This window comes from Culex pipiens, chromosome 3 (assembly GCF_016801865.2).
Source record: "Culex pipiens pallens isolate TS chromosome 3, TS_CPP_V2, whole genome shotgun sequence".
NCBI lineage: Eukaryota > Metazoa > Arthropoda > Insecta > Diptera > Culicidae > Culex > Culex pipiens.
The window spans coordinates 129,966,902-129,984,018 of record NC_068939.1 but is presented as its reverse complement, the minus strand read 5'-3'; the positions used below and the strand labels follow the sequence as shown (position 1 = coordinate 129,984,018).

Genomic DNA, 17,117 nt, shown 5'->3' with positions numbered 1-17,117 from the left:
GTTCAGCCCGCTAGCGGATAACAAAAACAACAACAATGCCAGCTCAGCAGGAGGAGGGGACGCCCCGGCGGTTCCACCACCCGGCCAGTCGGCAGGTAAACAAAAGCAACCACCTTTGGTGGTGAAGAACATCACGGATTTTTACAAGCTCGTGGCGATAGTGGAAAGTTGTAAATTAGGTTTCAAACCGATTTACAAACTAACCCGATTTGGAACCAAGGTGACCTGCTTCTCTGTCAAAGATTTTGACAAGTTGCAAGAGCTACTCAAGAAGAAGAAAGTGGAATTCTACACCCACGATCGGCGGAGCGAACGAAATCATCGGGTGGTTCTTCGTGGTTTTCCTGATGAACTGAAACCGGACGAGGTCAAGTACCTTCTGAAGAGGGATCTCAAGCTGGACGCGCTGGAGGTGCATATCATCAAGCGGAAGGAAAAGTCCACCGTGGACGAAACTCCGTACATTGTGGTCTTCCCCAAGGGATACACCAATCTGAAGAAGCTCTCTGCAATGAAAGTTGTGGCAAGCACTATCATCCGGTGGGAGGCCTGCCGGAACAAGCGGCTGAACGTGACCCAGTGCAGGAACTGCTTGCAGCTGGGTCATGGAACCAGGAACTGTCACCTGAAAGGCAGGTGCAACAACTATGGGGGTCCCCACAAGACGGACGAGTGCAAAGTCCAAGAAGCCGAGCCGAAGCGGTGTGCCAACTGCTCTGGAGCCCACGAAGCCACGGACCGCAGCTGCCCTAAGTGTGCGGACTTCATCCGGAGGCGCCAGCAGGCGTCGAAACCGAAACCGCCGGCAAGGAAGGCGGAGAAGCAGAGTCTAGCAGTTCCGGCGTTTACGCCGGCGGAGTTCCCTCCGCTGCCGGGCGCAGTTCCGGACGGAAAATCCAAGAATCGCCCTCGTCCCGCAGGAAGCAGCCAAGGTGGCCCCCGAGACAGTGGAGCCACGGAGAAGGAAGCCGGGGAGGTACTCTACAGTTCGGCTGAGCGGTGGGGGATTTTCTCCGAGTACATCGGCAGGTTCAAGACCTGCAAGACCCGCTTGGACCAAGTAACCCTCGTCAGTTACATGATCTCCAAGTGTGGAATTTAAGGAGTTTTTTTTTTGTTATTATATATTGTTTTACTGATCCTCGGTCCCAACCTGGTCACAGCACCTAAAAGGACCTAATAAAAATAAGTTAAGAAAAAAAAAGTTAGCACGGCAGCGACGATCTTAATCCTCGATTATTCGAGGTTTCAAAATCAAATTTTTCTGAGGCCTTCGGATAATTGAGTCTTCACTGTATAGCCACATGAAAGACATTTTTGCTTGAAAAGTTCTCTTTGGCCATGTTTGATTAATTCTGGTTATTTTTTAATAATATTGTTGGGCTAATGATCAAATCCTCTACAAATTTCATAGTTCATCTTTTTTGGGTCTTCGCGGAAAAAAAGTCAATTCTCGAAACCATGAATTGTGCTTTTGAATTTGAAAACCACGAAAGGAATATATTCACGTTATAGTGTAAATGCACCATACTCAAATCCATAAACACAATTCACGATTAGGGGAATTGATTTTTTTCCATGTTGATTGATAAAAATAGGGTCGTAAAACTTATCACCTGCAAGGTCTTCAGGGAAGGCCTCAGTTTTTTAAAGATAAATCAAATAAAATATGAAATTGAAAATAATATGTGTTATCAATTTTTGTGTTTTCAATCCAAACAATAAAAATCCATTTTTCGAACGGTAAATTCAGATTTTAGCCTGACAACTTTGAAGAAACATTCTCCCACAGTGCCCTCTCCTCAAAGTCTGTCCCATTCGCCCTCGTCTTCAACACAGAACGAACCGATCTCATCTTTCTCTTTTTGGCACCCGCAATTTCCTCGCCCATCTCTCCGATCATCTCTGTTCTTCGCGCGATCATCCTGAGCTAAAGAAGAAGGCGATCGTTTCACAGTGTTGGTGCGCGCGGGAAAACTCAGTCTGTGCTGGCGCGTGATCGTTTTCCCAGATCCCTCTACGATCCCTCAACGGCCTCGGGGGCGCATTTTCCTCGTCGAAATCTCGCAAGTCAGAAAAATTAGTCAGTCAGTCGGGATCGCGCGCGGATCGTTCTAAGACGTGATAATTTTATTAGGGTGATTTCCCAGCCAGTAGTTGTGGCACACCTTAATGACCGTTTCTCCGGCGGAACCATTCTCCAAGGGGGTTGGGGGTTGGCCACTGCTAATCCGTTGAGCGTTTAATTATTATTGTTATTGTTCTCGGCCGGAAAGTCTGCTGTGTTTGTGTTTATTTGCCGGCCATCGGATCGGTGCTTAGACCAATTTCCAATTGAAGAAACCGCCCTGGCCTGGGGCCGGTTCTAGTTCGTCGTGTACTTTATGTGCGCCGCGGAACGACCGCCGCCGCCGCGAGGTGTGAAAATTTCTGTGAAAGTGCGAGACAATTAGGTGTTGATCACCGGCTAGCTGTGAAACGAAGTGCCTTATGATCTGTCCTGTGTTTTGTGTTCAGGGGTGTCCCGTGAAGAGTCCCGCGACCTTTCAACGGAAATAATCGTTTCGTGATAACATCCACGGGTGGTGCTGAAAGCCGCTTAAAGAGTGCGAAAATTTGTGACACGGTCGTCGATTGATTTACCGCCACGTGGTCTGTGCTTACTTCCACAATGCACCACTTGGATTTTGGCGGCCTGAGACACTCCGACGGCGGCCATGGTCCCAGTATGGTGGGACTTGCCTCGTCGTACGACACTGGTACGGGGCCGACGGTGGATATGGCCGGTGACTTCCACCACCATTACGCGCCGACGGCCTCTGTGACAACGGCGCCCGAGTACTGGAACACGGCGTCACCGTACAAAAATGGATCCACCCCGATGAAGGAAATGGAAGGTGAATAATGGAGCTGTTTGTTGTGACCTTGGATACAACACCAAATTTTGGGCGCATACTTGGTGATAGGAAATAAAGGATTTTTATGGCGATCTGCACACGGAAGGTCGATTAAAAGGGGTTTCTCTTGGGGTTTCCAGATCTTCAATCTTTCTTTATTCATCCAACGACGTGTCGCAAGATGGATCCGGGCATCATATCTCTAAAAAATTATGAGATCGGCACCAAAGGAAAATAGAACACTGAAAAACCAATTCTCGAAATCGTGAATTAAATTCATGAATGAGAGAACCACGAAGGAATATCTTCACGTTTATAGCGCAAATTCACCATACTCATGAATATATTCCTTCGTGGTTCTCACATTCGTAAACTATTTTACGATTACGAGAATTGAATTTATTATAGGGTTGTCAGATTTTCTTTATCAAATACCTTTCTAAAAATAGTCAAAATGATGTGGTTCCATCCAGAAACTACCCTTTTTACAATCTCCCGGACTTTAGTTAATATCTGGAGTTCCAGTTTTTGCTTTTTGAGTGTTTTTGAAACCGCCTTGAGTCAGGGGTATTAAAAATCACCCAAAAGCAAAAACTGAAAATTTGGTTTATACGACCTTTTCAAAAAAAAACTCCAGATATCTTATCAGTGACAGTATATGATCAATTCTCTACGAAATCGGCCGATTTCGACCATTTTTATTTTTTGTATTTTTGATTTGGCCAAAAACTTTCTGGGGGCCTTTCCTATGATCAAGGTAGCTATTTTGTGTCATTGGTTCACCCATACAAGTCTCCATACAATTTTGGCTGCTGTCCATACAAAAATGGTACGTAAATATTCAAATAGCTGTAACTTTTGAGTGAATTTTCTGATCAATTTGGTGTCTTCAGCAAAGTTGTAGGTATTGTTGAGGACTATTGTGAAAAAATAGGTACACAGGTTACTCATTGTTTGCATATACATTTTTCTGTGCGAAGCGGTGCTTTGAAAGAAATTTGACTTGCACGTCTAATTTTTTTTTGTTTTTAAAAAGGTTCATTAAACTAATTTTCAATTTTTGCTTTTTTGCCGTTCTTAAAACCTCCTTGAGTCAGGGGTAGGGGAGAGTGGGGAGACTTGATCCCCTTTTTTGTATCGTACATAACTCTGTCAATTTCTCACAAAACTAGGATCTTTTTGCGTGAATTGAAAGCTTAAACATTCAACTTTGTTTGGCTGATAAGGGTATTTCATCAAATAAACTCTTCGAATCATGCCAAGCGTTTTAAACAAATATTTTAAACCGGCATTTTCAAAATTTTGAGGGTAATTTGATCCCCCTTTCAACATTTTGAAGAAATCTTAAGCAACATGTTTTTTATTCATCCAAACTTTTAATTTTCTATAAGTTAGAGCAAGTTAAGATTAAACCTATACGTTTGTGTTCAAAATATAACAAGTTTTGCATGCAAAATATTTAAAAACTTAAAATTTTCTTGTTCAGACCAAAATTGAGCATGTTTACAAAAGTTGGTAATTTTTGTTTACAAAACTTTTGAAAAATGGTTCAAACTGCAGTAAGTTATGTACAACTATACTTAAGGAAACTATGTACGAAAACCCAGCCCAATTATTTAAACTTGAGGCTAATTCCAGTAAATATAAAAATGCAGGGATCAAGTCTCCCTAAACGCCCTTTTTTAAACAATTGATTGTAAAAATAGTATGACGATAAATTTAACGTCAAATGCGTAAGGGTTTTGGAGTTGATATGTTTATCAATCAATTCATGTATAAAAAATATTTTTTTGAACAATTTTTGAGTGCTTTCTATACTTAGGCCGATGCAAATATTTAAAAAAGTTTTTGTCCCTCGGCCCTGGCCGAGGTCAAGGGGGGGGGCAAAAAAATAAAAAAATATATAAAAATTTAAATAACAAGCCATAGTCTACACATTTAAATGAAAAATGTGTTTTAAAATGCATTTTACACTTGTTCAGTTGTTTTGCAATCATTAGTTTTCAAAAAATCTAAGATCTGACAAAAACAAAAATTGTATCGAAAAAAAAGATTTTGCATCGAAAATTTTCAAAAAATCTTAAGATTTTTTAATAAACCCAAACATGCTAAAAATGATTTAAAACGCAGAAGAATGTATTTTAATTTGATTTCAGCTGGTTGCACTTGAATTTTCATTGAAATTTTGAAGTTTATTGTAAAAATATTTTTTTTGCCCCCTGATTTTTCGGGCCAATTTTGAAGGGGGGGGGGGGTGACAAAAACTTTTAAAAATATTTGTACCAGCCTTATCAAAACAAAGAAAAGTTTTTTGCAGCACTTTTTAGAAAAATGTGTGTAGCTCAATCTAAACATTTTTTAATTTTTTTCTTTGTTTTCTACAATGAGTTTTAGTCAATTTCGCACAACTTTCTAGAACAAAGCTAGTTGTTTTACCCACATGCTGACGAGATACAGGCTTGGGATCAAGTGTCCCGGGGATCAAGTCTCCCCACTCTCCCCTAAATCTTGTTTTTTGTTTGTTGTTTTTGTCTGTGGGCGTTAGAGAAAAAGTGAATCGAGTATTCATTTTGCCTCGTTTTGTAAAATGACACTTCTCTTGCTTGATGGTCTCTTCGATATTGACAACTAGACAGTCGACTATCAACACAATAAAAAAACATTGCTTTGAACTGTTAATTCAAAGCATTTGACGTGAAAATGAGAAAAAAATACTAACATTTCTCAAATTTATATTGATATACTTTTTTTAAGGAAATGGGATCTCTTGATTTTGAAAATATATTGTTTTTGTTGGTTACTCTAATTTAGTTAGCATGTGATTTATGTGCACACTTCTGACGCGTTGTTATTTTTTCGCTTTAAAAAAACACTGGTGACACGTGTTTTGCAGATTTTATTTACATTATTGACCAATTATTAACTGTATATTTGAACTGGTGTAACCAGTTCAACGAATCTAATGTACCGATTGTATCTATAAGTTTGACTCCATCATTCAAAGTTTTAAAAATATTTTCCAACAAACTTTGAAATCAATTTTTACGAAAAGTACTGAATGGTCGTTTTACAACATAGCATGCAACCGTCATTCTTGAAACACGACATTATCAGCTAGCTATTCATCCAAAATAATATGCGCAAAAATTTGAGCGTCCAGCATAGACAAAATTAAAAATTAGGGCAATTTGATCACATTTTTTTGACATTTAAAAAAAAGTGGCTCGCAGATCTCCAAATAAGTTTCAAACATGTTGCTTTTTTCATTTTTGAAAAAAAGCATTGAAATTCCTACAAATGAAGACCAAAAAAATATGGCATTTTGTAAAACCAGCATTGAAATGTCTACAAAATAAGTCCAAAGGAGAACAATTTGATACCCTACAAACGATTTGCCAGTGTTTTTTTCTACGTTTCTCGTTTTGAGAATTTTTAATTTTTCAAGGTACTTTGCTGATCCCATTGAACATCAATTTCATAAAATTTACTGGTATGTGCTTTCAAAATTTTGAGATGGAATTGCCAGATCATTTTACTTTATGGCTCATTACAAAAAAAAATGAAAAGCTGTGATGAGAAAACTGGATATTAATGACATTTCACATTTGATCAGTTTTTGATTCTGAGCCAATTCAATTTTAGATCAGAATTATACCCTTGCCTTTGTGAGTAGACAAATAATTGCCCACTTCTCTTTTTTTCAATTTTACGAAAAAAAAATACATGCAATACTAAAAATACCTAAAGATTTAGCTAGAAATCCATCATCAAATTTTAAAACATAAAATAGTAGATTTGGTACGTCCAGCACTAAAATTCCAATCGAATTGCATTTTCACCGTAGTCTTCTTAAAATCACTGCAACTTTCATCACCAGACACTACTAACCAAACATCATCCCGTTGGATTATTTTGTTTTGCAATTAAATCAACAGCGCACTTACGGAAGCACTTTGCCGCAATTCAAAGTATACCTAGTGGCACCAACAACGGAAACAAATCATCAATTATTCCAAAGTGGTAGGAATTTGTGTACAATGTTGTACCCTCGTGAATGGAATCCAACTATTGGAAACTATTGAAGAATTTGCGAGTTGCTGTCAATTTCTAGTAAATTATCATCTACTTAATAAAAGTCAATAAAACGACCCAAATTAACCCAAAATATGTTTACAATGCTTCCTCCCAGGTAGAGTGTTAATTACCAATGTTTACCCATCATATCACACTAGACCAGAAGTCTTGCGTGCGCAGTCGTCACGCTGTGACCCTCTACGATGCTGTCCACAGCAGCAGTCAGTGTATCGATATCGTAGTCACAAAGTCATCAGCTACACCACTTCAAGGGTTCAGAACACCAAGCGCTCCGTGGTTTAGTGTCGTTTTCTTCTTTTTCTGCCAAAGGCTCATAATTTACAATGTCATGTCTCGGGCAAATATTTATGTTGTAATTAGAGGATTTTTTCCTCTCGCTGCCTTCCGACTGATTTTGTCTCGGTCGTCGTTGGCTCTCACACTTTGTATATATCTTGAAGTCTTTCGGTAAAATAAACAGTCGTCTTCTCCGGTCCAAGACCAGTAGCAGCGCGCATCACACAAATCCACCCGGACAGGGCCGGGCTCTGAGACACCCTCTATACGCTGGAACTCCAAATAGAGTTGATCCATATCGGTGGCCCGGGAGGAGCCGGAGAGAGGGTACCTTTCCGAATGGCGATGGATCGCCTTAAACACAGGACTGCGATTTCGATACAAACAATCATTAATTAGACGCTGTTTGAAATGCCTAATTGATTGTCCAGCTGATGCAACAACACATGGGGATCGTTCGCAGGTTGGGTTCGAGAGTTCCAAGAAGTCTCGGGTGAGTTTTCAAAAAGCCGTAAGAGCCACTGTGACCTCTGACACTAATTTTCGTTTTTCTCGAAAATGAAACAAAATTTCATTTATTTCAAGTATGGGGCACTTGAAGGACGTGTAGATGAACAATCTCGAGCATTTTTGATATTGGTTTTTCGTAAGTAGGTCGAATACCGATGCAAAAAGAACTTTGTTTACCAATGGCTCTTACGGCTTTTTGAAAACTAATCCGAGAAGTGTTTGAAGACGGAATGGGATCGAGAAAAAAGGAAAGCACTTTCCTTTGCTTATAATCAATGTTCCAAGAATGTTTCTTAATTTCAGTTAACCTATCTGTCTCTCTGTACTTTCTGTCAACAAGTATAAACTAAAGCATAACTATTTTTTTTATAATTTTAATGCAAAATATCTTAGATCATGTCATGTTTGAAAATATTAAAGTTTGAAAGTGTACAATATACTGCAATAAACATAATCTTAAAAGGACACATATGCGAAATTGGGCATTTTTCATGTTTTAAAAAACACAAATAGTAACAGAAATACGTTTTCTTTTTGTTTCAAAATAAAAAAAAGTTGAAACAACTAAGGAGGTAGATGGTGTCTTTCCTTTTTGGGGCAATGACTGTCAATGATGGTTCAGAATTCAGGGTCCAGATATAATAAATTGAAATGAAAAAATAATCACTATACGTAAAATGCTTCTACAAACACAGTTTCATCATTTGTATGAAAAATTGTTTTAAAATCCAGTTGTTTTACAACCATAGGTACCGTAATCTGGGGTGAACCGGGACTACAGTCTTAATAGGGACAGCAGTTTTAGAGCACTTAAAGCTTTTAAATTTGGAAATGGATGTACACATTTTGTTGGCCTGAGTCTGTTCTAACCGAAACCAACTAGAAAAATCAAAATATTGTGCTCCAACATGGTTAAAACTGCTGTCCCAATTCGCCCCATGTGTCCCGATTGAACCCAGTTTACGGTACCTATTGCAGAAAAAATGTTTTTGCCTGTTACATTTTTGTTACGTTCCTGAAAAGGAAATATTTAAAAAAAAATGGAAATCTTGGAGCGTCCAATTTCCCGTCCCGGGAAAAAATTTCCCGAGATTTCCCAAAAAATAATATTTCCCGTTTTTTTAAATTTAAAAATTTCCCGGGAATTCTCGAAATTCAAGCGGAAGTATACATTTTCCTTACTTGTTGGTCCTAATTTTTTTTTTTATTTGCAAAAATATAAATGAAAGAACCTAACTTAATTTTATTCATTTTAATTTACTGTGTATATTGAACTTATAGGAAAAACGGGGTATCAATGATAGGATTTCATTCTGCTTTTATATTTTTTTCCAACTGGTAAGGTTTGTCTCAAGATTATTAATTTGTAAAACATGTACTGGGGTAGGCCACCCAAGGTCCATGCACTATTGTTGGAAAAAAATGTTTTTCAATAGTATTTGAAAACTAGTGGCGTTGAAAATTGTATTTAGCATATTGGAGTGACTTTGTACAAAATATTTGTTGTTAAAATCAGATTTAATGTGTTCAAATTTTACACAATCACTAAGGTTGCTGATAAGTTTTTAAGAAGAAAAAGAAAACCAATGTATAAATTTTACTTAACATAGTTTATAAGTTTTTTAACAATATACCTATAAATTTTTGGTGAAATTGATAAAAAGTCAAAATTTTACCTAAAAATCCTTAAACTGAGTTTTGTTGATAAAATTACGGTCTAGAACAAGTTATTTGCCATGAAAAACATAATTTCTGCATGCTTTTTTTTTTGTTTTATGAGTCAACGTTATTCTTAAACATATTCCTATGAAATGGTAACAGAGACAAATTTAAAAGCATTTTTATGGTTAAGAAGCATGGATTTTACTCACTGATTCAATATTTTATTTAAAAAAAATACTTCTTAACAAAAAAAAAAAAACAATAGATACATTGAATTTTTGTTTTACAAAGTTGTATGATTTTTATGAGCAGTCAAGCCATTAATTGACCCCTACACTCATTTTGAACATTAAAGTTGCAGTTCTATACAATTTTGTTGCAAAATATCAATCAGAAGCAGGATAAGATCAATTTTCAATAAATTTCGGTTCCCGGGAATTTTGTAACCCCGGGAAATTGGACGCTCTACTTGGAAGATACCCCTAGGCTTGATTCTTCAGGTAAAAATAAATAACTGTGCCAATTTTGAGCCGATTTGGTTAAGGTTTAAGGGTCGCTATTTATCGTTGAAGTTTGTATGGAAAAATAAAAATAAATGTATGAGAAAAGCAAAAAAATCAAAATTCCACCTGAAGGTGGCGTTAAATAAGTCGGATCATTGTCAAATGTGATTTTTTTTATAAAAAAATTTATGCTAAGCAACTTTGGCGAAGACCGCAAAACGATTTGAGTAAACCCTGACGAGATTTTAGCGGTTTGAAGACGATCTTTTTGTATAAAAAGATTTTTTTTCATCAACTTTATCGGACTATAGCGACCTAAACCTTAACCAATTTGGCAAATCAATTGGAAAAAGTCAATAAATAAAAGGTTTTACATCTCTGAAATGTTTTTTTTTTATTATTATTTTGATATCATACGTTTTTGCAATTTTACAAAATAAATTGAAAATTCATGACACTTTTTGCCCTCTAAAAACTTTTTTTTTAAATTACGAAGTAAACTTGGTCAAAATCAACAATTAAGAGAAAATTATGTAGATTTTGTGTGATGTTCAAACCACTATTTTTTTTTATTACCATGAATGGTCTTCGACAAAGTTGACAATGTTCGACACAATTAAGATGACAACATTTCTTTTATAAAATTACGATTTGTTCACGAAATTTTTTAATATAACCCTTGATGGAACAACTATTTTTGTTTTTTGAGTGCCTAGAATCGTTTACCGTTCTTCGACAAAGTTGGCAATGGTCGACACAATAAGGACGGCAACTGTCTTTTACACAATTTCGATATTTTACGATTTTCGTCATGATTTTTTTTATAAAATCAGCCGATTTTGAACATTTTAGTTTTATATTTTTTTAGTCTTAATTGCTTGAAGTTTGTATGGGAAAAATCGTCAAAAAGTATGGGGAAAAGAAACTGCTTTATTTTTTTGCCATTAAGTTCGAAACATTAGTCAATTTTTTTTTCAGTTTTCAATGTCAAAACAAATTTGAAATTGAAATTTACGGTTGTAATTTATCATCATATTTTTCGCCGCTGTGATAATATGATAATTTATTAATATGATAATTGCATAACAAGCCAGAATGTCTACATTTCAATGACAGAACTTGCGAAAAAAAACTTTTTGCCAGCTTAAAAATTCTCACAAATCTTTATACAAATACAAATACAAATACAAATACAAATACAAATACAAATACAAATACAAATACAAATACAAATACAAATACAAATACAAATACAAATACAAATACAAATACAAATACAAATACAAATACAAATACAAATACAAATACAAATACAAATACAAAAACCAAAAACAAATACAAATACAAATACAAATACAAATACAAATACAAATAGAAATACAAATACAAATACAAATACAAATACAAATACAAATACAAATACAAATACAAATACAAATACAAATACAAATACAAATACAAATACAAATACAAATACAAATACAAATACAAATACAAATACAAATACAAATACAAATACAAATACAAATACAAATACAAATACAAATACAAATACAAATACAAATACAAATACAAATACAAATACAAATACAAATACAAATACAAATACAAATACAAATACAAATACAAATACAAATACAAATACAAATACAAATACAAATACAAATACAAATACAAATACAAATACAAATACAAATACAAATACAAATACAAATACAAATACAAATACAAATACAAATACAAATACAAATACAAATACAAATACAAATACAAATACAAATACAAATACAAATACAAATACAAATACAAATACAAATACAAATACAAATACAAATACAAATACAAATACAAATACAAATACAAATACAAATACACATACAAAATACGGATTTCAAAATTGATTTTGAAAAAAAAATGATGAAAACGAAGAAATCAAATCGATCAGAAAGTTCCTTCAAAAATAACAGAATTTAGAAATTTTACGTACACAGAAAAAAATAATGTAAATTTGGAAGCTGTAATTTTTTAAGGTTGAATATTACCTCTTTTATGATGTAATTTTACCTCAATTTAGACTCAAAAAGTGGCATTACACCAGAAAAGTGGTAAAATTACACATTTCCAGAGGTAAAATTACATCTTTTTTCTGACATAAAAGATGTACCCCTTCCCAGATGTAATATTACCATGATTTTTTTTTGTGTACTATTTTTGTAGCTGCCAAAATTGTATGAACCATGTATTAGTGAACTTATGACACTAAATGGCTTCTTTGGTGATAGACAAGGACCCCAAAAAGTTTGAACCAAATCAAAATATATAATTAAATTCCATCTCCGGTTTTGGTGGAGAATTGCTCTCATGCAAACTGAATTGGCTAATATTTAAAAGAAGAATTTAATTTATGACAAAAATGCTTATATTTTACTCATAGGGGAGTTTGGGGTAATATGGACAGTGGGGGTAATTTGGACACCCCTTTAAAAATCACGTTTTCTTCGGATATAAAGTGAAAACGGCAATTTAAGTGATAAGGCTAGTACTAGTAATGGCCTAGGAGTATGGACAAACCAAAAAAGTTGGAATAGGTTAAGTAGTTTTGGTATAATGTGTAAAAGTTTCCAAAGGCCGGTTGGCACTGCCTTAAATTCTAATATTTGAAGGTTAGGAAATAAGGTTTTGCAGGGGTTATATGGCAAAAAAGTGGACATTTTTTGTTTAAGGGGGTTGCTTGGACGATGCCTGAGATATGTACGCATAAAAATTGTGCATTTTATCCATTTTTATCATCAAAAATCGCAATTTATGATAGAATATGCTATGGGGGTAATTTGGACATGGCTTGTGGGGTAATTTGGACATACCTGAAAGTCTACCTGTCAGGCAACAAAAAGTAACTTTCATGGTTGGATGAGTTTTTAAAGAGATTTAGATAAATTTAGTGGGATTTAATATGTCAAAACAATCAAAAATGAATGTGAGCAATGAGAACTTTCACAAAACCCCTATTTTTTAATTTAGATAAATTTATTCCAATATTCGAATTGATGAAAATCTGATTACTGTACATTTGGCGTTCAACAAGATTCTAATGTTGATTGCTTTTAATTAACTTCTTTGACATTTCTAATTTCTATGCCGGTTTACAATAATATTTAAATTTGAAGGGCTACAGAATGTAAAAATTAAAAAATGATATTTTCAGGCTAATAAATTCTATATAAAGATTGATTTATATAAACATAAATGATACCTTAATCACTAAAAACAAGTATAGTGTGCCTGATCCAGCATCAATGTTTAAATCATTTCAGTATTAATGATTAAATTATGTATACTACACTGAACTTTTTGTTATCTTCCTATTGAATTATAGTTCTATCACAAAATCATTATTTAAACCATTGATGAAATATTGTGAGCAACACTTCAAAACATAAAGCAATTACAAAACCAGGTTGAAGGATAAAAAACATGCTCAAAAAATCAAATGTTGAACTTATTCTTCAACATGTGTCCAAATTACCCCACAAAAGGTGTTCATATTACCCCACAAGGTATGTCCATATTACCCCACAAGGCATGTCCAAATTACCCCACAAGGCATGTCCAAATTACCCCATAGGGGTGTTCATATTACCCCCACACAAAAATGTGGGGGTAATTTGGACACCTTTTAACTTTTGCGATAAAAATGGGTTTTTCATCAAAATTTATCGAAATGAATGACATTTTTCCATCAAATATGGTCTCTATTATCCTCTGTTGTCATCCACATTCCTTTAAAATATCCATACAGCCCGTAACAGAGCAATTTCCTTAGGGTGTCCAAATTACCCCACACTCCCCTACCACTTTTTTTCCTTTGTTTAGATATTTAAACCGAATAAATTGACGTTTCTGTATGAATCGCAACTCATTTCCAAAACTTTTACCAAACTCCAAAAGATCACTGTAAAATTCGTACGACATAATTTACAGCCCCCTTGTCAGCTGGATTAATTATGATGTCATGATCTATAGTGACTTTTGACTTGCGTTTAACATGGAACCAACACGTTAAAAACAAAATTACATTAAATTAGCAAAACCGCACCACTTCTTCGAGCTCGCTCATCCCGAAGAACCAGCACCAGATCCAGAAATGCACGCTACTAAATTCGCAACCGTTGCGATGTTGGTCCTTAGTAGCAGCAGTTAATTAGTCTCCCGAATGTCTCCCAATGACGATGCACCGATGCAGAAAGCGCAGCACCACGATGTGGGGTGACGATGATGAGACAAGATTTATTTCTTGTTAATTTAAAATTATCGCCGTTTCATTTGCGCGCGACACCCGCCATAAATTGAGCCGAACTAATTGTTTGATTCTAAATGTTTGGATTCGTTGCGTTGCTTTGTGTTTTCGTTTATTTTTTATGTTTTTCCACTTGGATGCACTTTTCATTCACAGTTTTCCCGCTCCAAACGAACGAGAGCCGCGCGCACATTTTGAACAGCTTTTTACTGCCCAAATTAGTTCGGGGCAATTGTAAATTTAGAATTATCGCGGTACCTTTTTTTTTGTTTTACTCCAATTCCCAGCGTGATCGTTGAATGAAACCTGCTGACAGGTTCCTTCGATGCGGAATTGCTACGGATTCGACGGGCCGCAGCCCGTCCCGGCAGGACTGCCTGCTTTTCCTGGACGAGACTGCTCATGGGCACAGCTGGAATTCGTGTTGGTTCACACTTTTATTTTTTCCACATGTTCCAGAGCCAAGCGAAGGGAGCGGCCGTGGCTGACTGGTTACGGTGTTTGCTTTGTAAGCAAATGGTTCTGGGTTCGATTCCCATCTGCTCCCAACGAGAAAGTTAAGAACACAGAAAATTTGAAATGATGAATATGAACGAAAAACCAAAGTCGCTCGAGGCGGGGTTCGATCCCCCGTCCTTTGGATTGGTAAGCAAAAATGCTAACCACTAGGCCATGACGACTTGGTGAGCATAGACTGGAATTAGGAATACTGTTACAACCAACCCGCAACGCCTTTCGAGGTGTATCCTAGGGTTCTACCTCTCCAACTAACATTGAGTCCAAAACCTCCCTACAAACATCTATACCACTAAGGTGACGTAGGGGTCCTTGCGCACTTTAGATAGGTGTTTACTAACGATCCTTCCCAATCCCTGAGGATAGCTTGGACCCGGCCAGGACCCCCTTATGCCCTGGGTTGTATTACACACTCATCAAAAGATGAAGACATGGTATCTCCCGTGTTGGATTATTGTTCCGGATGAGGGTCTAACACAACCACACCAAACAGTGGGATAAGCGTTGTGGAGCCTTCCGGTGGTGGGGCGTCCTCCAAATGCTAATGCTAATGCTAATGTTCCAGAGCCGAGCGCGGCAGCCCAACATTCCATGAATCATTCGAGAGTGTCGCAGCACCCAAAGTACATATTTTTCACTCTTGCCCTGTTCGCGTTGGGTTCCGTGATAAATTGTCGACAGCAAGACAAGAACTAATTCGACGAAATTGTTTCCATTCCGGAGGAACAGAGAGAGAGAGAGAGTTTTTGTTTCTGTACAGAACGGAACCACCGCGGTTTTCCTGAAGAGAAGAACCTGGGAGGTTCCCGGGAAGTCCGAGGGCGTCGCCGGATACCCGAGAGAATTGTCAAACAAATAAATTAATCTTCATTTGTAGCAAGTGTCCCCGATAGATGAATAATGGGCGTTGATCTTTATTTTCTCACTGGCATGAATCACGGCTGGGAGCTTACACACAGTGAGATCGGGTCACTGCTGTAGGAGTCGTTGATGTACTAATAGTTTGATAAATCATTTTCTGTCCAAGGGGAACCAAATTGATGAGCTGGTGACGTACGAGTGCCTTGTGGTATCTTATTTAGAGTCGTTTGGAATAAAACTATTTCCACAGTAAATATTTAAACAGCATTTGGATCAGATAAGATATGGGACAGCAAAAAAATAACAACCGATATTGTATCTAACTAGAATTTCTAATTCAATGCGACTCAAAAATCAACTCCGACTCCGGCTTCTGGTGTCTCCGACTCCAACCACTGAAGATTTAGTGAATTCGTCGTTGCTTTTTAATGTTTTAAGTACACAGTAAAAAATATGGTAATTTTACATCTGGGTATGCTGAAAGATTTGTGGTAAAAAAAATGTATGTATATGTGTATCTTGATTTCTTCCCCAGGATTTTTTTTATATTTAAGAATAATTTTTGGATCCTGAGATATTCAATAAAAACCGAAAAAAACTCCGTACATTGTTGTCACTCTTCATACATCCAAAATTCAGAGTCGAGATAATCGTTCTCTCAAAATTTATTGAGGGCTCAGTGCCAAAATCGATAGAATAATGGTACCAACTCACACCATCATAACAAATGACTTCATTCGTTAGTTGAATCAATAAATCTCCAACAAGTGTCATACATCGACTTCTGACTTCTCTATGGTCACCAAGCTGTGGTGGCCGAGGCAGCTAAGTCATTGGATTGGTTTGTCAAAGGTCTCTGGTTCGATTCCCGTTGTCGACACTTTTGGTTTTTTGTTTGACGGATGAACTTTTTTTTTGCAAATGAACCTCGAGAGAATAGTTCTATCGCCCATCTCGAGCTGTGTTCTCTGCGTCCGTGAATGGTACCACTATTCTCTCGACTCGAGACCATCATTCTCTCGGACTAGCGCTGCCAGTTTAGGGTGTAAAGGTGTCACCAAGAGTAAGAAAAAAATAAAAATAAAAAACTTGCTAAAATTGCAAGGGAAAGGGGATAGAAATAGAAAAAGCTTAAAACTAGATCACAGTTTTTTATCCTTTATAGATGTTCTTGATCATCAGCTCCCCAAGGGCCAGGAATTGCTCCGCCTTGTTACGGCAGGTCCGAAACCGCGTCATCATCTCCCCTGCGAGAGCAAAGAACTCTGGCAGGGTAAAGAGATCTTCTCCGGTAACTTCTTGCTGGGCCGTATTGCCACTGCCGGCAGCGACCACGCTGGCGAACGATTGCCCCCATCCAGGAGGGAACGCTGAGTTGTCCGCTGGAACCGTACGATGACCAGCTGCCGGCACGGTTTCGCTCGTACTTCGTTTAATAAAATTAAAACTTGAATTTTCAAGAAAAATCCTTTTCTTATGATTTTTTACCAAAATGCTATC

At 36.6% G+C, this 17,117-nt stretch overlaps 1 protein-coding gene across 1 annotated transcript in view; it reads left to right on the top strand.

Annotated features, from left to right (window-relative positions):
- Positions 1-2,042: 2,042 nt before the first annotated feature.
- Positions 2,043-17,117, top strand: part of LOC120414835 (T-box transcription factor TBX1-B) — a 33,814-nt gene continuing 18,739 nt past the window's right edge. Inside the window, exon 1 of the mRNA XM_039576161.2 lies at positions 2,043-2,897. Within this exon, the coding sequence (XP_039432095.1) occupies positions 2,672-2,897 (226 nt within the window). The 5' untranslated portion in view covers positions 2,043-2,671. The remainder of the gene's footprint in view (positions 2,898-17,117) is intronic.